The 23,968-nt window shown below is 36.0% G+C and overlaps 1 protein-coding gene across 4 annotated transcripts in view; it reads left to right on the forward strand.

Annotated features, from left to right (window-relative positions):
* Positions 1-1,308: 1,308 nt before the first annotated feature.
* Positions 1,309-23,968, forward strand: part of Kiz (kizuna centrosomal protein) — a 100,603-nt gene continuing 77,943 nt past the window's right edge. Inside the window, exons 1-4 of one of the 4 annotated variants that reach the window (XM_048811380.1) lie at positions 1,309-1,510; positions 6,725-6,787; positions 9,517-9,679; positions 18,379-18,471. In XM_048811380.1, coding sequence (XP_048667337.1) covers positions 1,422-1,510; positions 6,725-6,787; positions 9,517-9,679; positions 18,379-18,471 — 408 coding nt within the window. In that variant the 5' untranslated portion in view covers positions 1,309-1,421. Of the gene's footprint in view, positions 1,511-1,626; positions 1,719-6,724; positions 6,788-9,516; positions 9,680-18,378; positions 18,472-23,968 lie in introns of those variants that run through there. The other 3 variants (XM_015483420.2, XM_048811382.1, XM_048811381.1) reach the window with 3 other exon arrangements.

Below are 23,968 nucleotides of genomic sequence, written 5' to 3' on the forward strand. Positions count from 1 at the left end.
GAGTGTGAAAGAAAGGCTAAGTAATATTATGATTTTATATTGTTGACTGTTGAGTGTCTCCTGTTCTAATGATCAATTTACTAGTGTAAGTCACAAGTTGCACATAAGTGAAATTAATAACTGAATCACCAAAAGAAGTGAACAATAAGGGATTAAAGTTTCTTTTTTTTTTTTTCTGCCCTGTGGGTTTTAGAATATGGTTGCCTTTCTTCAGGAAGCTTTTTGTCATGCTGATGATGGTGTTGTAAAAGCTGATGCTTCCTATGTGCTGGGCCCTCTTATAAACAATAACACACTGCCAGGCATGTGCCATCACGCCGGTAATTCCAGTAGCTCCGGAGGCTGAGGCAGGAGGATCACGAGTTTAAAGCCAGCCTCAGCAAAATCGAGATGCTATTTAACTCAGTGAGACCCTGTCTCTAAATAAAATACAAAATAGGGGTGGGGATGTTACTCAGTGGTGGAGTGCCCCTGAGTTTCAATCCCCGGTACGACCCCTCCCCCGCAGCCAAACAAAAACAAAAACAAATCAATAACACATATTAACTAATCTAATATTAAATTAATCCTGCTGTAACAGCCTCATCATTTTACGTATAAGGAAACCTGGGCTTCAGTGAAGAAGGTAATTTGCAGGTGGCCACAGCCTGGTAGTGGAAGAAGAGATCTGAGCCAAGGCTGTCTGAGTCCACAGCTTCTGCTGGAGGATTCTACAGGATGTCCGGAATATTGTCCATCAGAGAGGTCTGCACAAATAAATGTCTGTTTCCCAAGCAACTAGTTAACAACCTTTCCCTCTCCACCCATGAGCACCTGCAGCACTAAACATATCCTTAGAGGCAGCGTGGAGTTTTCAAGTAAGGGGGTGAATACAGCAGTATTTGGGGTTGTTTTTTGTGTGGTATTTGTTTTGCTTTTAGGTGCTGGTGGGGAAACAAGCTTACCACAGTGCCTGGCTCTCAGCAAATCCTGAGAAAAAAGGAGGGAGGGCAAGTGGAAGGAAGCGAGAGAAGGCATTTTGTAACGCAATTTGTGCAAATCCCGAAGGATGAGGCAAGGGAAACACGGGGGAGAAGAGGGAAGCACACCCAGGACTCAAGGCCGCTTACCCAACCATCTGCCTGTAGTCTCCGCCCGTGGGCTCAGAGGCCGTGGATCTACATTCACCACTGCCCGGCACTAGTCCAGCTCTCGGAAGACCTCTGCCCCGCCTTTCCGTGACGTCCTGCCTTCGCCCTCTACGGCGCCCAGCCCCGCCCCTCACCGCTAGGCATCTCGCCCCGCCCCACGTCGCCCCGCCCCCGGCAGGAGGCCTGGCCGCGTGTTTACCCGCAGTGCATGCTGGGGCGGTCTCCTCGGGCAACCGAGACCCATCCCGTGCCCAGCGGCGAGGCGAAGAGGACGGGTGAAGTGGTGGCAACATGCACCGGGCCCACGCCTCGTCAGCACCCCTGGCGAGCCCCGACTACTACGAGAGGGTGGGCCATCTTCAGCATGGGCTACGGGACAGGTAGGGCGACCATGGGAGAGGGCGGGCAGTGGGCCCGCGCCTCTGAGGGTCTTCTGGATGCCCTGCCCTCTGTTCCTTACCATTTTCCCCTGCTTGCGGTTCACCTGGGCCCGGAGTCCGCCTGCGACGCCCCAGAGGCTCCGAGTGGAGCCTGGAGTTCAAAGTTTGCTAGAAATACCTCTAGTGTAAGTGGTGCGCGCTGAGAAAGGTGAGACACCCCTCCCCCTACAGAAACTTAAAGCCGGGGACCCCCTTGAGGATGCGGCTGCGACTCTGGATTTGCCCATAAGTGAGAGTGGGAGTTCTCCTGCCTGTCACTCTCCATCAAGTCTTATGAATTTCTCTAGCCCCCTTCTACATGCCCCCCTCCTCACTCTCTCTTCAAATTGTCATCCGACCTTGACAGCTGCACTGCATCAATGATGACAGGTCCAGGAACGCAGGCTGGAGAGAGAGAGAGAGAGTGTTCGTCAAACATATGCCCTATTCAAATGCTGGAGACTTTTTTTGGGGGGAAGCTGGGCCTAGCTAGATATCCAGGAAAAAGACGAAATTTCTAGCAGGAGAAGTTCAGCTTCCAGAGGATTCGTATTGCCTTTGATTAAGACATGAAAGATGAGAACCATCCAAAACAGTTACATGTAAGAGTGCATAAAGAGGGAAAATTATGAAGCAATTGACTATTAATAACCAAATGAAAGATAAGTTGTTGGAAATCTTATTTAGCTACTAAATTAATTGGAGTTAGAAATCTCATTAGTTGACAAGAAAGGAAATAGATTTTTGGATCTCTTGATAAACAAAACGTTTAATGAGTATTAAAAGTTACAAAACCATTCTAGTAAACGGGAGAGCCGCGTATGTCACAATTCTAAAATGATAACAGTACAGTAATTACATGTAAGGTAAAGGCAGAAGTGATTTTGAAAATGAATTGCATTCATCTTATGCTGGATTTAATTTTTGTCAGTTATTTTACAGAGCCTCTACAACAGGCCTCCTTAATTGTCCTCATTATATTTTATCTTCTTTTGAACATCCAATTTCTTCCTAACATACTGTCATTCACCTACTCCAGGATCTTCTTCATCTGCAAATCAAAAAAAAAAAAAATTGTTCCCTATAGAACCTTCCCTGCCCCAACACATTTATTGCACTCTCAGCATTCCTATAGCACTCTTCATGGAGGCTTAAGTTCTTGTTGCCTAGACTAAGAATTCTAGGGGCACAGGAACCGTATCTAGCTGAATTTTCAGCTCACAGTAGAGGACCTGTGGCGAAGGAGGCCCTTGATAAATATTTGTTGAATTTATGAAAGAAATCCCAAAGTCAACCAGCTATGTCTAGGAGTTATGAATATCTTAAATAGAATTGAGCAGCCACATATTGTTACTAAATAATGACCATTTTCCAGCCAACCAGGTAGAATGGATCCTATGATATTTCCAAGATGATCTTAAGTGTCTGCATATACCTGATAATTAAAAAACAAGTTAACGTGTTTCAGTACATGTAAAGTGTTTTTTTGACTTTGTGTCTATTCTATTTGAAGGGTGGCTTAGCTATCCCAGGTTTTTAGTTATTTGTGTGTCTTAGCCAAATATTTGATCTTAAAATGTTACTGATTTAAATGGTTTTCTTTCTGAACTAAGTTAACTGTGAGTTATTTTTGCTTCCTATACTAGGAACACATGGCTGTTTATAGTCTTTATGGTACAATAACTGTGAAATGATTGCTCACTTTATGTTTAACACTTATTCCTTTAATTATTAAGCAAGATGAGGCTGTTGAAATTGAGAAATTCAAGTCAAATTTTATGGCCTATTCACACTTCTGGTTTTGGAATTCATGTTTTACTTATAATTTAGTACATATCTATTGCTGTGTGTATTCATTTTTCATTTGAAGAATCCATTACTAATTCTAATTAATACACAGTATACACAAAATAGAAGCAAATAACTTTAAATACATAGAAGGCTACAGTAAAAATGTGGAAATCCGAGTTCTAATCCATGACCAGTTTTGAGATCTTGAGCAGGTCATTTGGCCTTTCTGAACCTTGATTCCTTTCTAGAAATAAGGGGACTTGACTAATAGAGCCACATATTTTTTTTCTACTATAATGGGTTTGAAAGTTTTTTTTTCAATTGTAAGCTATAATTTTGCAAAACAATACATAAAGAATATCATTGTCCATGTCCTATTTGAATGTTTGGGTGTACTTTTTCCTAAAAACCAATCCCATTGACCACAGGGTTCATTGTCTCTTAAAATTCTAGTAATTTCAAAGGTTGTAAGCTGGGAAGTAGTCACAGATGCTTAAATTCAGAAACTTCTGGAGAGTGGAAGATTAAAAAATAAGACAAAAAAACAAATGAACAACAACAAAAAAACCCACCTTTTATTTTTTCTCAGCCCCTTTAGAGGAGGTCATTGAAATGTTACCTGATCTAATAATCATGCTTTTCCCTTGTAACTGCCATGTTTCAAGCCCAAGTCATCTTATCTGTATTCTCCCATAGATGGAATTTTATTATCTGAATGTTTTCCTGTGTTTATACACTATTTTCTTTTCACTGTGGTAAAAGTCAATAATTGAATCTAGAAGAGTCTAATGGAGTGACTTGTTATAGTATGTATACTGCCCTGCCCATAAACATGGTAGAAACATACGTAGATTCGACTCTTAGAATTATTGTATATAAAAACATCTTTTTAAAAGGCCCATTAATTAGTTCCAGTTTTTTCACTGCCAATATTGATTCAAGTGACATATCAAAATAGAAATTGATACAGATCTTAGTTGAATAAAGTTGAAGACAATGGAGAGTTGTGCTGTTGAAGCAAAAGGATGAAACTCAGACATATAAGGACTATCCAGCTGTGTAAAACTTCACAAGATCCAGATGAGGAAGGGGTATAATGGACTAAAAATGTGGACTATTTAAGTATCCCAGGACAGGATTCTGTAGTAGAAACTTAATATGTAGGAATTATAAGGTAATCCAACAATAGGCCTTTCCTTGTCTTTTTACTGGGATAACAATCTACTTTAAGTCTTACATCTGAAACAGATGCGAATGACTTAGCATTCAGAGGTGCTGCAGTATGGATGAGGGGTTTAGAAAATAGGTCAGTGATAAGATTAGCAGCATTTTTGCCTAAAATAGAGGACCAAGAGGTGTTTTTTAGTATGTGAAATGTTCTGATAGAGAGTGTGACCAGTAGGTATCTGCATCTACTTGAATAAAGGACAGGAAAAAAGAAGTTTTGCTTTCATTATTAAAAAGAACTTGTTGCTTGGGAGGTGATGGATTTCCAGAAATTGTGATCCTTTTTGACTAGATACCATGGATTAATTTTTTAAATTATTTAAAGTAAATTCAAGATTACAGAAAAGTTGGAAATGTGGGACAAAGACTTCCAGTATTCCCCTTACCTAGATTCTTCAACTACTGCTTTATTACATTTTCATTTTCTCTGTCTACCTATCTAAAATCATTAGTCTTTTTGAAACCATTTGACAGATAGGATGCCCCATTACTCCTAAAATCTCTAGTGTGTATTTCCATAAAACAATGACACTTTCGTATATAATCACCATACAACCTTCCCAGTCAGGATTCATCCTTGATCTACCAGTCTACAGATTACCAGCAGATTTTACCAGTAGTCCTAACAATGTATGTTTTTCTTTTCTGGCCAAGGGTCTCATCCAGAAACCTGGATTACATTTTGTTTACTATGTCTCTTTAGCCTTTTCCAATCTGAAATGATTCCTCAGTTTTTCCCTTTTTCATGTTTTTGATAATTTCAAAGAGTTCAATATTTGCTCTAGAGAGTGACTCTCAAGCTGGATCCATCTGATGGCCTCATGAGCATACCACAGTCATTCATTTTTGTCAAGAATACCACATAAATAAAGCATTGCATTGGAGGCACGGGGTCATAGATGCACTTAAAAGTCATTCTGGCCTACTAATTTAATGACAAATTGCCCATACTACCCAATTATTCATTCCTTTTAGTTATACATGACAGTTCATTCCTCATGATCAAAGTACTCAACTGATTTATGAAATCTTTGAAGGGGGAAAAGTGATTAATAAAAATTTCTAATGTTGAATTTGTCTTAATAGCCTTTAGTTAATGTTGAACCTGCCAAAAACCACCAGCCTCATGGTTTGGGCTACTATTGCCACCTTTGCTACCCAGTTTCTCCAGCTTCTTCCCCAGGCTTCCTCCTCTAGTTCACTGCCAGCACTCACCTGACCATCACAGATTAAGTGTATTAATAGGAGCTGACAAGCTGGGCATGGTGTGTATGCCTGTAATCCCAGTAGCTCAGGAGGCTGAGGCAAGAGGATTGCAAGTTCAAAGCCAGCCTCAGCAAAAGCAAGGCGCTAAGCAACATCTGTAAGACTTTGTCTCTAAATAAAATGCAAAATAGGGCTGGGGATGCTCAGTGGTTGAATGCCCCTGAGTTCAATCCCCAGTACCGCCACCCAAAAACATAGCTGACAAGTAATGGTGACATTACAAAGTTATAAAAAGACATTTCCTGAAATTTGAAGTGATAAGTGTTAAGCAGCTTGCTCTTCATCAAATGTGAAGCCAGATTTGCTTTTCAGAATCCTCTTCTGAACTCAGCCATTTGGCTATGCCCCAGCTTTGCTGGTTGGGAGCAGAGGAAGCTGCCAATCTTCAGTCCAAAGTGGATTTGGAGAAGAATGGTTGTCCAGCCCTATGTTCAAATGCTGCTGACTCAGAGAAAACTGGCCATATTTTACTGATTTATCTTCTTTGTTATCTGTCCTTCCCCTGATATGTCACCTGCCTTAGGACAGGGCCTTTGGCTTGCCATGTTAGTCTTCAGACTTAGAATAGTACCTGACTTAGCACAGGCATGCAAGAAATGCTTGCCAAATTAATGAACTTGCTTCCCAGCCTTTTTTCAGGATATGCTTTCCCCCGATTTTGAAAATCTTTTTGCTTCATATTTGTGTCTTTTGTTTTTTAGACTTCCCTGGTGAGTGGTAAATATTTTTGTGTCTTTGTATTTCAAACACATTTGGCATTTTCTTATTAGAAATACCAAGAGAAGTAGACTTTCAAAGTGATGTGATTTTGAAGATGATCATGGTCTAAATTTATCAGTTTATTACTTATCAATGTAATGATTTATGCAATGTTTTCTTTTTATATAATAGTGAAAAGAAGAGGTTGGACCTGGAAAAGAAACTTTGTGAATATAATCAGTCTGATATGTGCAGGTAAGAGATGATAGTGGTGACATTTTTCGAGCCAATTTACATATGATGCCATGACATCATATGTAAATATGATGTTTAAATTTTAAATCAAAATTTAAACCCTAATGTCATGAATTCTGTATTTATAATGATTTGAAGTGAATGCTGCAATTTAATGTAATCACTATCAATAAAGATTATTTTAATCATTTGGTATTTGTGTTATTTCAAGACTGTTTTGCATAAATATTTTAATGTGAGATACAGTATATAGTCTTATCTTTTTGATCACAATTTAAACATATTGAGCTTCTATAATGGTTAAGGCATATAACTATAATAGCTAAATTTTGAAGAAAACTGCAATAGGCAGGATTACCTAGTATGTCGTTTGTTTATGGATATATGAGAATTACTATTAAAAGTATTATAAGCAGTAGGAAATATATATGTATGTGTGTATGTATATGCATATACATGTAATATATGTTAAGAATAGATTTTTAATGTTTAATTTTATTAAACTTCATCCTTAAGCCAAATGGATAGCATTATCTCCTATATAATTCATATGAAGAATTTCTGACTATAATAGCATTAAACTTGTGATTTATCCATGCCACACTGAGTGAAAAATGAAAAGATCTCATCTAAAAAAAAGTCTAAGAATTCTTTAAAACCAAATCACCATTAAGTCCATTTATTTTCTTATCTTCAAAATTATTTTTTTATTTTAAAATTTAGTATTTCTAAGGTTTCCAGTCAAGGTAGACATCCTTGACTGAAACAGATGACCATTCTCTCTGGAAAAGAGACCATAGGCTTGTCTTGTCTCTGGAAGAAATAGTATTGAGAATGTCATGACATCAAGAGTGGGCCCACGTCTGAAGAGATCTGTGCAGTGCCATTTTTCTCACTGATGGTTACAGGGGCAGACAGAAGACAGAATACAGTCTTTCTTGGGCAGCTTCTTGGTATGGTAGTATAGAAAAGTGAGTGTGAGAGAGAAGTATGTGGATAGCTGAGGCTGATGCTATTAGGTTGCTGCAGCTGAGGGATTCTCTGTTGTCCCTCCATATTTCATTTTCATCATCTCTCTTCCCCCTTCCCCAAAATTCTGCACTAACTGAAACTTCAATATCTTAAGCACTATAAGATTTTTTTGTAGTATAGTGTAAGCAGCAGGCTCTATTGGCAAGTGCTTTAGTTCAGTTTGAGACTCTCCACTTCTTAGTCAAGTGACCTTGAGAGATTATTTCAATATTCTGTGACTACATCTGTCAAATGGGAATAGTGATACTTATGAGCACTCAGTGAGTTAATATGTAAAGAGCCTTAAAACACTGACCCAGAGGTAGAGTTAATAATTTTATTTTTATTGTATTTTTGTTAATATCCTCATTATTTTTCCTATTTATTGCTTTTGTGCTTTTCAACATGCTGTTGCCTCTGCCTGGAATGTTTTCCTCTACATCTCTTCATTCTTGCTTTTCCTCAGTTTGGGTTTACTTTTGTTCATCTTTCAGGTCTTAGCTAAAAACTTATTTACACTGGGAAGGCCTCCCTGCCTCTTTCAACTAGGTCAGATTGCTTGGTCTAGAAAAATTTCTTTAGTTTGCCTCATAGCATTTATCACACTGTTTTTATTTGTTTGTTTTCTTGTTGACTGTAGCTGTATCTATGAATGATTACATGGATGGATGGATGACTTACTAATTTAATCAGCTTTGAAGGGTATTGGGTGGCAGAAAACATGGTTACTATTGTACTTACTCCAGGTAGACACTGGATACCATCACCAGCTTACTAATATGCTCGAGTATGAAAGACAGTATGTTAGGTTCTACCTCTATTACTGTCAAAAATATAGCAGCAATAAAAATAAACTTTTTATGCAGTAAGAAAAATGGAGACAGCCAACCATAGCCAGAGCATAGCATTATTAGCACAATAATTTCTTGAAAATTGTTGGTTTGGGTTTAAGGTCTGTGATTAATTAATTTTGGAAACCTTCCCCCATCTTTGCAAATTGGTGTTTTGAGAATGAATATGTTTGTGACTTTTTAAACTATTTTTGCTTGATGAAAAAGTATTGAATAGTTTTTTGAGGCAACAGCATAAATGCTGCACAACCTGTGCTCTTTTATAATTTAAATATTTGTGAAGCATTAAGAATCAGAATTAGCAGTGTCGGTACCATGGAGAGTAATCTGTGGGGTTTTTTTTCACATAGTCCATATATTATTAGAGAATACTTTAATAATATTGTTGTAATGTCTAAAAATATTTTTATGTTATCTAAATGAAGCTTTTCTGGTATTTAAAAATTTCTGCATTTTTTTGGATTATGGTTTATCATTTGATTCTGTTTCCATGTGAGCAAATAGTTTTAACATTGTTTTATAAAGATGTCAGGTTGTGTATCTTAAAATGGTCATGTAGATACCACTGTTGAAATCACATTTAATTTTGAGAAATAAATCCATATAAATCTTTATAATAAACACTATTATCATGTGTTCTTATATACATTTCTCAGGAGAGTTTTTGCCATGATGTAACCAACACAGTATCTTAGTGGCATCATATTAATTTTCTCTAAAATATATATATACATTCTGTCCTTTGGATTTTATTGTTTGGGTAAAATATCTTAGATTTGATTTTTTCATTAACAGTTTTATTAAAGAATACTCTTCTGCTTAGGTTGAGTCAAAGTCTAACTCTGTTGTTTTTACATCTTTTTTCAGAGTTAAGCTGAAATATGTAAAACTGAAGAAATACCTGAAGGAAATATGTGAATCTGAAAAGAAGGCTCGTACTCGAAACCAAGAATATTTAAAACGATTTGAGTGTGCTAAAGCTCATGTTGGACACTTTACCACAAATATAGAGAAGCTTCAAGAACTGAAGGTGATGTCTTGTTTTGTACTGTTTTGTAAAATCTTTTTTTTTTTTTTTTTGTACTGGAGATTGAACCCAGGGGCACTTAACCCTGATCTTTTGTAGTATAGTGTATATTTTGTAATATAGTGTAGTATACTGTGCCATGTCCCCAACCCTTTTATTATTTTATTTTGTTATTTTAAGACAGGGTTTTGCTAACTTACTAAGTTGCTGAGACTGGCTTTGAACTTGTGATCCTCCTGTTTCAGCCTCCCAAGCCACTGGGAATACAGGCTTACATCACTGCACTCAGCTAAAATCTTTTTCAGATTAGTGGCAGTCACTATAATGTTCAGCTGTTTGTGTTGAAGACTAAGTATCAGCTTTTTCTGTAAATTACCACATGACCAATATTGATCTTAAACCTTTAAGTTATATTTTCTAATATTCCTACTATAGTTGAAGAATTAATGGAATATTTACAACATAGGCAAGGTCTCTAGTCAGTACAAGGTATAGGGTCTAACGTGGTATTTATTGAAGGAATTATTGAATGTGAGCAGCATTAGGGTTTCCTTTAGAAATTTCTTCCTTCTTAAAAAAAAAATCCTTTTTATGTGGTCTGAGCTCTTTCAGGTCAAATGTGCACTTGGGAAGCCCTGAGGGGTGGAAATGGCCCTGAGGATTCTTTCATGCTCCTGGGCTATGTGACCCTGAGCAACTGATTTATGAGACCATCTCTGATTCGGGCTCCTTATTCTTCTCCAGTATTTGGCTTCCTGCTGCTCCACAAATTATGCTAAGTGTGGCAAGCCAGGAAAGAGGCATTCTTCCTTACTATTTTCCCTGATTAGGCACATTACCCAAATTAACCAAATAAACACTAGTTACAGGAAAAATTGGCTTATGTATTTCCCTTTCTTTTTGCTCTAGCAGATTTTCACTAGCTTAATTTTATTGCAGAAATTTCAAATATACATAAAAATCATAAAAGTTCTTTTAATGAGCACTTATGTATTATCTACTTAGATGCAACAATTTAAATATTGGCTATATTGCTTTTTGCATGCCATTTGTATTTTTTTTCTCTGAGCCATTGCAAGTCTGTTGCATATATCATGACACTTTTCTCCTGAGCACTGGAGTGTGGATCTCCTGAAAATAAGGGTGGGCTCCTACATAATCATAATGCATTGTTATATAAGAAAACTAATAAGAATTCCATAATATGATTTAATATATATAGTTCATATTCAAATTTCTCCAGTTCTCCCAAAAAGTACCTTATATTTCCAGACCATAAGCCCACTATTATTTGTTGTATTGTTAGTTATTTTTTTAATTTTTTAAATCTGATTTTATCTCCTATGGCCTGCCACTTAACATTTTTTCTTTTTCCATGACATTGGGTATTTTGAAGGTAGGTCAGCTACTGACCATTGTGAATTTCCCCATTTTTACTGTAAATTGGAAATGTGGTTGAGACCAGCACTACCCAACTAAAATTTCTGCAGATAGAAATGTTCTATATCTATGCTAATGCTAATTCGATGGCCACTAGCCATATGCGGCTTCTGCACCATTAAAATGTGGATCATGACACTGAGGACTATATTTTTAATTCTGTTAATTTTAATTAATTTAAGTAGTTACAAGCAATATTATACTTACCACAACATCCCATAAGGAGGCCCATGATATAAGATAGTCCCACCTGAGTGATGCTGACTTTGATCTTCTGGGTAAGATAGTGATCTCTAAATGTGATCTCTATTGTTCAGCTTTGTAAGTAGTAAATTATCTGTGGAGTGATGTTTTGGCATCACTGGACTATCGTGTTCATCACTAGAATTTTACCTAGTGATATTGGGATCTGTTAATAAATCTTGCCTGAATCAATTATTACAGTGGAGATTGTGAAATGATGATTTTTCTGTTTTTAATCTTCTGGTGGCTTACTTTTCTATAACAAAGAGCATTTTCTTCCCTCCCTCTATGTATTCTTTCTTTTTTTTTAATATCACAGTGGACTTATGAATTCCTTAATCAGTATGTTATCAATTACTATAATTATTTTTTGTTGCTCCTGTTGTCCTAAACTTGGCCAGTGGGAGTCTGTTTTTAGGGTGCTGGTTATAGAACCAGCGTTTTGTGTATGCCAACTTCACGTCCTACCACTGAGCTACACTTCCAGCCAATGGGAGTCTCTTTAGATTGGCTCCTGTGTCCTTTTCACGAAACCCCTTAAATTCTAAGCCTTCTTTGCTTTAAATATAACAAGATATTTCAGGTTGCCTAATATTTTCCCTGTCTTAGAAATAGATATTGCCTTTTACCTAGAGAGCTATGTTTGCTCTAAGCAGGGAAGGGTGTTTAGCAACCAAGCTCTGGGGGTTAACTGTGCTTAATCCATAGCAAGTTTTAGCTACAGCACTTCAGTTTTGTCTCTTACTAGTATTCAAGTAGAATGCTTAAATTCCAAAAAACACTTTTTGGAGATTTCACAGAGAAAAGTGAGAAAAGTGTCTACCAGAGAAAAGTGGTAGACAAAACAGGGAATTTTTACCTTCCCAACTGAATAAAGGACATAATATCAAATGTCCTCTTACTTTCATATTGTGGCTTATTTAAATATTGATTTCTCATTATAATCAAATGTGGATCAAGAAATTTCAAAGAATCATCATTTGTAAATATTTTCATATTGAGAATATTAGTTGTGAATAATAGGATAGGTAAAAAAGAATATATGATGAGCTACTAAAGGATATCGGTATAGGGCACCATTTTAAAGAAAAGAATGACAAATTGTATTCATAGAAATATGAAAAGCTTTATTCATAAACATGGTTCAAAAGTTGCATGAATGTTGCTTTTTGAATTTTGGATAACAAATGCCTTTTTAAAATAATTCTGCTAATGGCTTAAAAGAGCAGATCATGTAGCAGATCATGTGTGAAAGACAAGAGTTCTATGAAAAACTGTTCTTTAACCATCACCCTGAGTCTAAAGTCAAGTGCTTATTGTGTGTCCATAAAACTAGACAGTGGTGTCAGCAACCCAGCCAGTGATACCAGTAGTTCAGTAGACTGGCCACTAAGCATAAGTTCAAGTAGGGGATGTTGGTCCTTTGTGTCTTCTCATTTCTTTCTGCTGCTTTTTTTCTATGCCAGTGCTGGTAGTGACCTTAGATATGATGGAACCACTTGTCTCCTGTTAATGCTTCTGCATTCAGGTATCAGATCTTTATTTTCTTTGTAGGCCAACCCCAGATAAATCGTAGGAGAATGGTGTCCATAGTGCTTTGCCCACACACCCCAAAGTGCCAGGGATATTTCCCCCTGAGAAGTGTACACTTAATGCAAATGAATTCCAAATTGGTAGAATTTCAGAAAGTGAAACAAAGTAAAACAGTGTGGGAGAGGTGGGTATTTTGCCCAAATTTTACTAAGATTTCTCCTTCTTTATAGAAATGGGATGGGTCCTCCTTAGTACCTATGTAATGTTAAATATTTTAAAATGGGATAAAAGCTGAAAAAGAGTTTCAATTGATTTTATGAATCATAATGTTTTCTGGGGGCCTATAATAATTTTTGGGCTTGCTAAAGATATTGATCTTTTTAAAATTGTTTTGAGAATATTGTGTGGCTGTGTTGCCACTTGTCAGACAGGTGAAGAGGCTGAATAAACTCAATGCAAGAATGTAAATTTTGCCAGGCACAGTGGCACACACCTGTAATCCAGGCAACTTGGGAGACTGAGGCAGGAGGATTGCAAGTTCAAAACCAGCCTCAGCAAAAGCGAGGTGCTAAGCAACTCAGTGAGACCCTGTCTCTAAATAAAATACAAAATAAGGCTGGGGATGTGGCTCAGTTGTCAAGTTCCATCCCTGGTAAACGCACCCCCCCTCCCCCAGAAAAAAAAAAAGAGAGAATGTAAATTTTAGTATTAATAGTGCTAGAAGATTATGTCTTTCACTTCCTCATTCTGCTCCCCAGAATGCTTTTATAGAGGGGACCTCAGTTGGTTCTAACTTAGAGCAGTTTTTCCCAGGTGCCCTTTGTCCTTGTCTCAGATTGGGTTCTCCCTAAGCAAACCCAGAGATAATGACTATAAGTGGTTTATTTGTAAGATGAAGAAACATCAGTAGGCAAATGAGAGAAGTGAGGCAGGGGAGTTGACAGGGTATGTTATTGAGCCAACTTTCACAGTAGGCACTAAAGCTTAAGCATACAGGGAAATTGGCAAGTGGTTGGAAGCATTTGGGATATGTATACAGTAGCTCCTGAGCAGCATGGATTGAGAATTGATAGGTGGAGGTACAGGGAGTAGGGAGCCAACCATATGCTTCTGTGAGCAGAGCAGCCTCCCCAGGTTCTGAGGAGGCACAGAGACCCAAATACTGGAAGTTGGGAGCACCCAGAAAGGTCCCAGGGACAGGTGTAGAGCATTGCAAACATCTGCTTAACTTCCCTCACAACAGCAGTGCCATGCATGGAGCTGACACATCAGGGCATTCAAGAAGGTTCCCCTTACTGGGTGAGAGTTATCATCTTGTTACATTTCTCCCCTGCCTGAAGTGCTGTTTCGGTATTTTTAGGACAAACCCTAGATGCTGATCTCTGCCTGCATACAGCCCATCTAGCCTTAGTCTTGCATATAAACACACATGTATGTGTGCTCTCCTTCTGCCTCTCCTTGTTTCTCTCTCTTACACAAGTATACAGATGTGTACAATTTTCTGCCTCCTTTCTCCCTGACATGTCCCCATCTCCTTATTCCCATTTCTGTCTCTCCCTTTCATCTCTTCCCTATATCTGTCTCCTTGCCTCTCCCTACACTCAATACCCCACCTCTTTCTCCCCGAGGTCCTCTAGCTTGTTCACCTCCATATCTTCCCACTGTTTCTCTACATCTTTTATCTCCTGTACACATGTGTACTTGCTTTCTCTCACACTCTCTCTAACATGCACATATGTACACACTCATACTTACTCACATGCATCCTCAGTACTTTAAACCTGCTGAACAATTTAGATTTCTTTGAAATTTTCACATTATCTTATAACCGTTTTTCAACTAGAAGGCCTTTATGCCCTGACCTGCCTTAAGTCTGTGTCATAATTAGTAAGCACTTCCTTCATGGTATTATAATTGTTTACATGTCTGCTTTCCCATTTTGCAATAAGATCCTTGTCTTGTTATTTCAATGCTCTCAAATGTCTGACCCAGAATATGGCATGCAGTAAGCACTCAGTAAGCATTGAGATTCCCCCCTTGACTGAAAATTAATTCCACCATATTTTTTGTCTTTTTTTCTTATGGACCATGAACAGCTATGAAAGAATTAATGTGGAATTGATTATACCAAATGTTGTACCTTCCCAGGAAGCATTTGTGCTTAATAGCAGAGACATCATGAAAATATGTCACTATTAAAAGCTGTGATTCTCCTTGAAAATTCTGTCATTAGGTTATCTGTGCTGAAAGGGGATAAAATTTGAGAACAGTTCTCTTGAGTGCTCATTCAGATTTCTACTAAACATTATGGCAGACATTGTGGGCAGGTCACGACATTCAGACTCCTGAAGGACAAGATCTGTAGCAAATCCTATACTTTATCAACTAGTATGTCATCTCTGTTAATATATATTAATTGAATAAATAAATGTCCCCCCAAATCTTTTGGTTAAAGTTCACCATCTAGAAGGAAGCAGGGAAGAAAAAAACTGTGAATTATAGTCTCATATTTTGTATTCACCCAAGAATCAATTCAACTTACTTAATAAAACCCATTTTTTCAACTGTAATATGAGGAGGCAGGGCCAGCTGATCTTAAATATCTATTCAATTCAACTATTCACTTTTCTATAATTGAGAATTACTGTACAATCCCAAGGACCAAGTGAAACAAGGAAGCTTGGGAAAAAAAGATAGTGGTGGCATCATCAGGCAAACAACAGTGTGACAAAAGAAAATAGAGGAGGGAAAGTAAGAATATAGAAAGAAGAAGGAAGCAAAAAGGAAAATGGGATGGTCACAGAGACATATATATCCCAGTGATCTGAAACATCTGCAAGAACATTCATCTCCTCTTCCCATGTTCCCAGCTTATTGTTAACAGATTTTTGTAATTAAGCTAAAATAAATTGTGCAGTGAGGTACTAAATGGGAAAATCCTTTTAATGTTTAGGTGGCAGCATCAAGCCAATATCATGAAGCAGTACAGTAATGAGAAGAGTGAGTTACCAGGTGGGCTAATTCAATGCTCTTAGGTTTATTAAAATAGCTTTCATTTCCCAGGTTGAGGGCAAATATGAGGGGATTATCCTTTCAGGAATCAGACAGTGCTACTGGAGCATGGGTTGTTTAGCCCATGAAGCAACAAATTTGACCATGAAAAGTTTAGGTCATGTGGCAGGAAGGGGACAGGAATACATTCCAAACCCTGATATATTGTGAAAATAGAAGAAACACAGAGGGCCTGATTGGAGAAGAAATTAGGAATGGAATGTTGAAAGACTGACAATTAGAGATAGAGGTGCAAATAAGGTCATATGTACTCTGATGTCACATGAGATATTTTTAACTGGGAAAGTCTTAGAAAGATTAATCTACCTAGTATTTTCTAAACTTAAAAAAAATCTTTAAAGTAGTAGAATCCTTTGTTTATAATGCAATTAGAACGAAGTGGGACTAGGGAACCTTATGGTCCAGCAGAGCCTAGTTGAAACCCACCCCTCTCCAGCTTTTCAGAAGGTGGATTTTATTGTTAATGACCAAGTAAAAATAAGTGTATAAAAACAAAAGGCAAAAAATAAATAAAAGGCAAAAGAGAACAAAGTACTTTTAGGTAGTGGTTGCAGAGTTATAGTTTTATCAATTTGTCAGTAGTACAACTCTGGTTTCGAAATACATTGTACAGTTTTTCTGTGCATTAGTACTTTAGAAAGAGTGACCTATAGTTCAGTAAAATTTTCAGATATATTAAGAAAAATCTAAATTGGACTCTTTAAGATAATTTTCTTACTCTTTTTATTTTCCTTGGTACTGGGAGTTGAACCCAGGAATGCTCTCCCACTGAGCTACATCCTCAGCTCTTTTTATTTTTTATTTTGAGATGATCTCACTAAGTTGCCCAGGCTGGCCTTGAACTTGTGATCATCCTGCCTCAGCTTCTAGGATAGCTGGGATTTCAGGCACGTGCCACCATACCCTGTATTTTTTTTAACTATTCTTTATGAAGCTTTTATGTAGTTATCACTTTTATTTTGTTTCAACAAAAGAATTGAATAAAACTCATGTTTCCATAAGAAAATGCTCTATCTTTGGAAGGTATGACTTAAATAATCCCATAATGAAAATATCAGGTACAAAGCCCACTGATCTCAAAGAGCAAAAGGAAATGTTTGTAGCCACAAGAAAAAATAATTTTTTAAAAAATCTCTAATTAGATGTTTATATCGTAATCTAGTTAACCTCCTTTTTTAAAGATACTTTCCTTTGGAATCTGTAAAGTATGCCTGTTTAAGGCACTTAAAGTTAAAAACTAAACATCTATAAATTTAAAGAAGTAGATGTAAAACACAGATATGTAAATTGTATTTTCATAATTGCCTTATTTGCTTATCTTTTATTGGTTTATTATTTTGTCACTTGTACTGGCCTTATAAAACTTTAATTAGGTATCTATTTTATCTATTTAGATTATTACTGCCCTTCATCATGTTAATAACATTTTGCTACAGAAAAAAAATTCCTATTATTAAAAAGGGGGCAGCATATAATACCTTTTAAAATATTTTGAGGGAAAGAAATCAGTTTTGGCCATTATTGCCTATGCATTTTTTGTTTGTCAAAACAAAGCTTAGGCCTGTTTACCATTCAGACTGAGAACTGATGAAATAGCTTTCTAATTTGATTATCTCATGGTGTGTTTCTTTTTTAACTTTATTTTTATGTATGTTTTTATTGCAATGAGCAGCTGTTTTATTTAGAAAATGTTCTGATACTTATCTGTGATGGAACACAAGCAGTGACTTTTTTAAGGCTTTAATTACTAGTGTACTGAATCAAGGTGCTTTTTCTATGCCTTGCATTTAAGAAAAGTCATTTGATGATTTAATCATTTCAATCTATTACAGTGTGGTAATGATACAGACATTCTTAATGTAGTTATTAGTACCAGAGCAAACTTGATTTTTAAGATACTGATGACTGACTGCAGTATATTTCTACTTTAAGTTGATGTCTAGCAAATAATATACATAATGGCTGTGACTGTTAGGACCATGATATAATGTAGATGTCATGTAGATAAAAATCAGTTGGACTGATTTTTTCCCCTTTAAGATATAACTTTTCAAAGAAAATCTTTGATGTCAAATGTTTTACTTTCATAACCAAGTAACTAGATTTACATGATAATATAATGAAAGTATCAAGCTGTTAAACATATCAAAGTTTTATTCCCTAAATAGATTTTAATAAGTGAAACTCCATCAATCCTTGTTTTATTTCAAAATATATGTAACGTTTTATTGAATTCAACTTTTTGGTATATGTTACTTTTGAAATTGTCTATTTTTCTAAGATAAGTTGAATTTCTTGATAACATCAGCTTTTACTTTCTAATTTACTATTCCTTTTATGTTATTAAGACTGCAAGATATGAATAAGTTCTAGTTAATAATATCCAGCACAAAATCAAATTTGTTTATATTTAGATTGATTATGAGTCTCAACTTAAGAAGATGCAGCTACTCTCAAAAGATAGACTGGGAATAAAGGGTGAACTGAAAAATGAAGAGAGACAGAAGGTAACAAATTAAAATGATAAAATTTCTATTAACAAACATCTTTTGGGTTAAACTTTAAGTGATTATTTAAAGATTTTTACCTATTTCCTATTGCTTTAATGTCTAACTTAATTAAATTGGCTGAAAGCAATCACTTTGGGGTTAAGATTTAGATTCCCAAGAAAACCTCAGGGTTAGTAGGTAAAATTGTGTTTTTCTAAATAATGCTTTGTAACTACTTTTTCTTAGTTTGAGAAATGTTTTCAATGAAAATGTGGTATTTTGATTCTTTCCTTTATATATAATTTTGTACATTTTAACCTTCTCACAGAGAAAGTGGAAAGAAGAGATTGCATATCTAAGCAATAGACAAAAAGACCAGCAAGGAATACTTAAATAAATTCTGCTATGTATCTGCCATAATGCAGGCTTCTAATCCTCCTGCCTATCTCCATATAAATGATTCTGTTCAAGACCATAGATGTTTTCTTCACTAAAAGCAGTAAAGCTCTTTTAGATGAAATGTCTAAAAACATCTTGTAATAACTTGGAGCATGCTGGCAAGAGTAGTCACTTGTGACTATATGTGAAACCCCCTCAGCCAGTCGATATTGTAATAAGCAAAAATGGTAGCATCACTCCATTATTCAGAAAAGCCAACAGCGTGCTTGTTCCTTAGGCTGCAGCATTCATTAAGAAAAGCTTACTGGGCTGAAAGCTGGAAACAGATGATAACGGGATATGATTTTCATATTTAATGCTTTCCTTGGAAGAGTATGTGTGCTACAGATTGATAGAAGAATCAACTGCTACTTTACTAAAAGACTTTCAGGTTTGCCCTATAGCTACCGATGGAATCATTCAGCCAAGAAATTAACTTTTTCTCCTTTTACCTGCTTTATATATCTGCTAAGCAGGCTGCCTGGCTGCCAGTAAATGTTATTATGCAGTTAACTGTTTGGTATTTAAGACTCTTATCAGAAAAGAAACAGAGGCCACACTATTTTGTTTTTATAGTAGGAGGAAGGTTTTAGTTTTTCTTTCTTCCGTGCATTAGCAGGCATTAATCTGAGTTTATAGGAAGTTTTAGCTTTTCTTCCCCATAGATTAAAAAGTTAAAAAACCTAGAATTTAGAGCATTCTTTAAACTGTAAGATACAAAACACCAAGCTCCAGCAACCTTGACCTATATAAAAAGGCCTTTAATGATAAATGATTTATATGCCATTAGATGTAGGCCAAATGTGGTATGATGTGATAGACTTCTAAACCATTCAGCCAGTTTTCCTGTTTGACATTCAGTCATGAAATAATTGACATGTTTTTAATCTACAAACTAGCATGTTCTTTCTATGCCATTTCTGATAGACACATTCTTAGTATGGCAGTGTCAATGGTACTTAAGTAATGTGGGAGACTTTTTTTCTATTTGCGCTACTTTTTTTTCTATTTGCACTACCTTGCACAAAGTTATGGAGTCTTCTTTTAAGTTATATTTAAACAGAAACAAGAGACACAGTGCTGACAACACTGTAAAATGTTTAATAACTAGAATGAAGTTTTTCCCTTTTGATTGAAAATTGTCATCTTTGATTATTAAATCTTTGACTATTTGACTGTAAGAATCAATTAGGTAACATTTTGAGAAACTTATATCTTGCCTCTTTCAATTTTCTATTGATGTTCAGTCAGTTAAAAGGTAAATACATTGCAAAAAAATCATGACAGTTAATCCTTATTATACACTAATTCCCAAATTCTTTATGAGTAATGTTGTATTTTTATTGGAAATCCAAGTTCTTTTTCTTTTAGCAGTCATATGAATTAGCCACTGAGCCCAGTGTCTCTGGTCTCCAAGGACTTACCTAGTACACATACAGTCTCACTGACTGAATTCAGTATATAGTTGTTGAGCAACTGTTCTGTTTGAAAAGCCACAGTAGGTCCCTCTATAAATGTCACAACTCTTGCTCTCAAGGTGCTTTCTCACGAAGCAGTACTCTTTCTAAGGCACAGGATAGTGTGTGATAAGTAACAATTACAGGGAACAGGCATGAGCAACATGAAGAAAGGTGGGACTGCTTCTTTTGCAGTGGGTAACCCAAGCCTTGGTGGAGGGGTTGGTGCTTGAACAAGCATGGAAGGATGAGTAGAATAACGATCAGTGGAGGTGTGTAGATACTCTAGGAGTAGGAGATGTTTTAAATAAAGGAGTAGAAATAGGAAATACCAGAGGGTAGTTGTCCAGTCTGCCTGAAATCTAAAGAGCTTGTAGAGATAATGGACAGATAAATCTTGAGACTTGGTACCTGGAACTAATGCCCCAGGCTCAGGAATTGAGATTTACTCCTAGAATTATCATTGTAAGAGTGTGTGTTGGGGCAGATGATGGAAAGACTTGTGAGTACAGTGGTTCCATTATAGGACTGAAGCTGCAGGAAGATGAGGCTAGCAGTACAAAGCAGTATGAACCTGGGGAATGAGTGTATGGAGCTGAGGAAATCAGGGACAGTGTGAACATGAGGAATTAACCAAGGGCCTGCATTTGGGGTGGTTGTTGCAGGGGAAAGCACTAATAAGAGGGGATGCTGTATCAAATTAGTGATGATTCTGAATTATAAAAAGATAGTTTTAAAAATTTAGCAAAAAGCAATGACTTGCATGCCAAGAAAAAATCATCAAGTAATGGTTGTCAATTTTTTAAATGTAAAACTCTAGCTCAGTTTTGTTGTAAGACATCCATTGTTTGCATGCATCCAGTGGCTGCTCTTTAGAGTCACATATTCTCTTAAGAGGATGAATAACTGGCCATCATCCCCCAAGTTTATTTGCATTCTTTTATAAAAATTGTTTATTTGCTTTTTTTTTTACTTCTACATGACAGTAGAATATATTTTGACATATCATACAGACATGGAGTATAACTTCCCATTTTTGTGGTTGTACATGATGTGAAGTTACACTGGTCATGTATTCCTATATGAACCTAGGAAAGTTATGTCCAATTCATCCCACTGTCTTTTTCCTATTCCCATCCCTCCTCCCTTCCCTTCATTCCTCTTTGTCCACTCTTAATTTAGTTAGAAACTTCAGATAGTGAAAAGACAAAGTCAAGGCCTCATTTGAATTCTCACAAATTTTACTATAATTTAATAATCCTCCTCTCTATTACATATTGTTATCTTTTATTTTGGGGTAAACTCTCATTTTGTTTATCTCTAGGCATGTTCTTCGACATGTTCTTCTGATTGCTGAGTGTTTTGGTATGAGCTGTGATTAGAGAATATATATATATATATATATATATATATATATATATATATATATATATATATATNCTCCTCTCCCTCTCCTTCTCCTCCTCCTTCTCTTCTTCCTTCTGTTCCTCCTCTTCCTCCTTCTCCTCCTCTTCCTCCTCCTTCTTCTCCTCCTCCTCCTTCTTCTCCTCCTCCTTCTTCTACTTCTTTTTTCCCCCTTCTTCTTCTGTTTCTTTTTTCCCCCTTGCCTTCCTGCCCTTGCTGGGACCTGTAGCACATCATTAAGTGAAAGTGATAAAAGGGGTATTCTTGTGTCAATTCTGATCTTGAGGGGAATGCTTTCCATCTTTTACTATTCACTGTGACTGTGGTTTTTTTCATAGATGCATTTTCTCAGGTTGGGGGAATTCCCTTCTATTTCTAGTTTGTTGAGGAATATTCATCATGAATTTGTGTTAGATTGTGTTAAATGCTTTTTCTGTGTGTATAGAGATAATCGTATTTATTCTCTTTATCCAATTAATAGGATATATTTCTTTAATTGATTTTTTAAAATCTGAGAGTATTTTTCCTATTTTGCCACCAGATTTATTTTATTATTTTATTTTTTACATTGACAGGTAAAATTGTATGTGTTTGCCATGTACAGCATGTTGTTTTTGAAGTATATATGCATTGTGGAGTTTATTGATTTTTGTATGTTGAATAAAGATTGCATTCCTGGGTAAAACTCCTATTTAGTAATAATGTGCAATCCTATTTATATGTTGCTTGATTTAGTTTGCTTTATTTCATTAAGAACTTTTAATCTCTATGCATAAGAAATAGGGCCCTGCAGTTTTCTTGTGACATCTTTGAGTTGGGTGTCAAAAACCAGCATGATAAACTGGGCAAGAAATGTTTTTTTCTATTTTTGGAAGAGTTTGTGAAGGATTTATTTTAATTCTTTAAATATGGGTAGAATTCATCAGTGAACCCCTTTAGTCCTGGACTTTCTTTGTGGAAAGTTTTTGATCAGTAATTAAGTTGCTTAACTTCTTATGGGTCTATTCAGATTTTCTATTTCTTGAGTCAGTTTTGATAGTAACTTTGTAAGATTTTTATCTAATTTGTCAAGGTGGTCTAATATGTTAGCATACATCTATTCAAGATTTTCCTTGCAATCTTTTTTTATTTCTGAAAAGTATATATGCATTGTTTAAAAGAACAGTCATGTTCTTTTAAAGTACATTCTTTTAGTCTCTGGCCTCAATTGAAGTGTTTAATACATTTACATTTAATAGAATTACTGGTATTTACCTATTTTTTTTCCTTTATTTCTCCAACACTACTTCCTTTTGGGTTAAACAGAATATTCTAATGCACCATTTTAATTTTCTTGTCATTTATTTTCCTATTAGTGCCCTGGTATTTCAGTTAGCATCTTTTATAGTTTGGATATATTTAAGTGTGTTCCCCAAAAGTTAATTTGCTGGAAGATTGGTCTTTAGCATTGTGATATTTAAGTGATGAAACCTTTAAGAGGTGGGACCTAGTGGAAAGCTAGGTTAGTGGAAAGTTAGAGGGTGCTGCCCCTGAAAAAGATTGTCATTGTTGTTGAACCCTGGTTAATTCCTGTAAGAATAGTTATTTATAAAAGCAAGCATAACTTGTGAATATTTCCTGACTCACCATGTGATTTCTGCCCCTTACACATGCTTTCACAGTGATGCCATTTACCATGTAATATAGCCAGTCTTCACAAGAGCCAACCATATGGTAACACCATTCTCTTGAGTTTCCAGAACTTTGATATAAACAAAACTCTTTTCTTTATAAAGTAGACAGCCTTAGGTATTTTGTTATTGCAGTAGAAAATGGACTAAGACAACATTTATAATAATCTAGTTTGTATTAATACCAACTTAATTTCAGGAGCATGTAAAAACTTTGCATCTATATAACTCCATTCTCTCTTTACTTCTTTGTCATATTATTATAATACAAGCTATAGCTTTGTATCTTACATGTTACATGTTTTTAATAAATTGTTTTTAGTTGTTGATTGACGTTTATTATTTATTTATTTATATGTGGTGCTGAGAATTGAACCCAGTGCCCCACCCATGCTAGGCAAGTGCATTACCATAGAGTTACAACCCAGCCCCTTATATGTTGGATATTAATACAGATTTATAATTATTGTTTTACAAAGATGTCTTTATATAGGAGAAAAAAGTTGTAAAACAACAACAATATACATATATATATATATAATATAT

This window comes from Marmota marmota, unplaced genomic scaffold, assembly GCF_001458135.2.
Source record: "Marmota marmota marmota unplaced genomic scaffold, marMar, whole genome shotgun sequence".
NCBI lineage: Eukaryota > Metazoa > Chordata > Mammalia > Rodentia > Sciuridae > Marmota > Marmota marmota.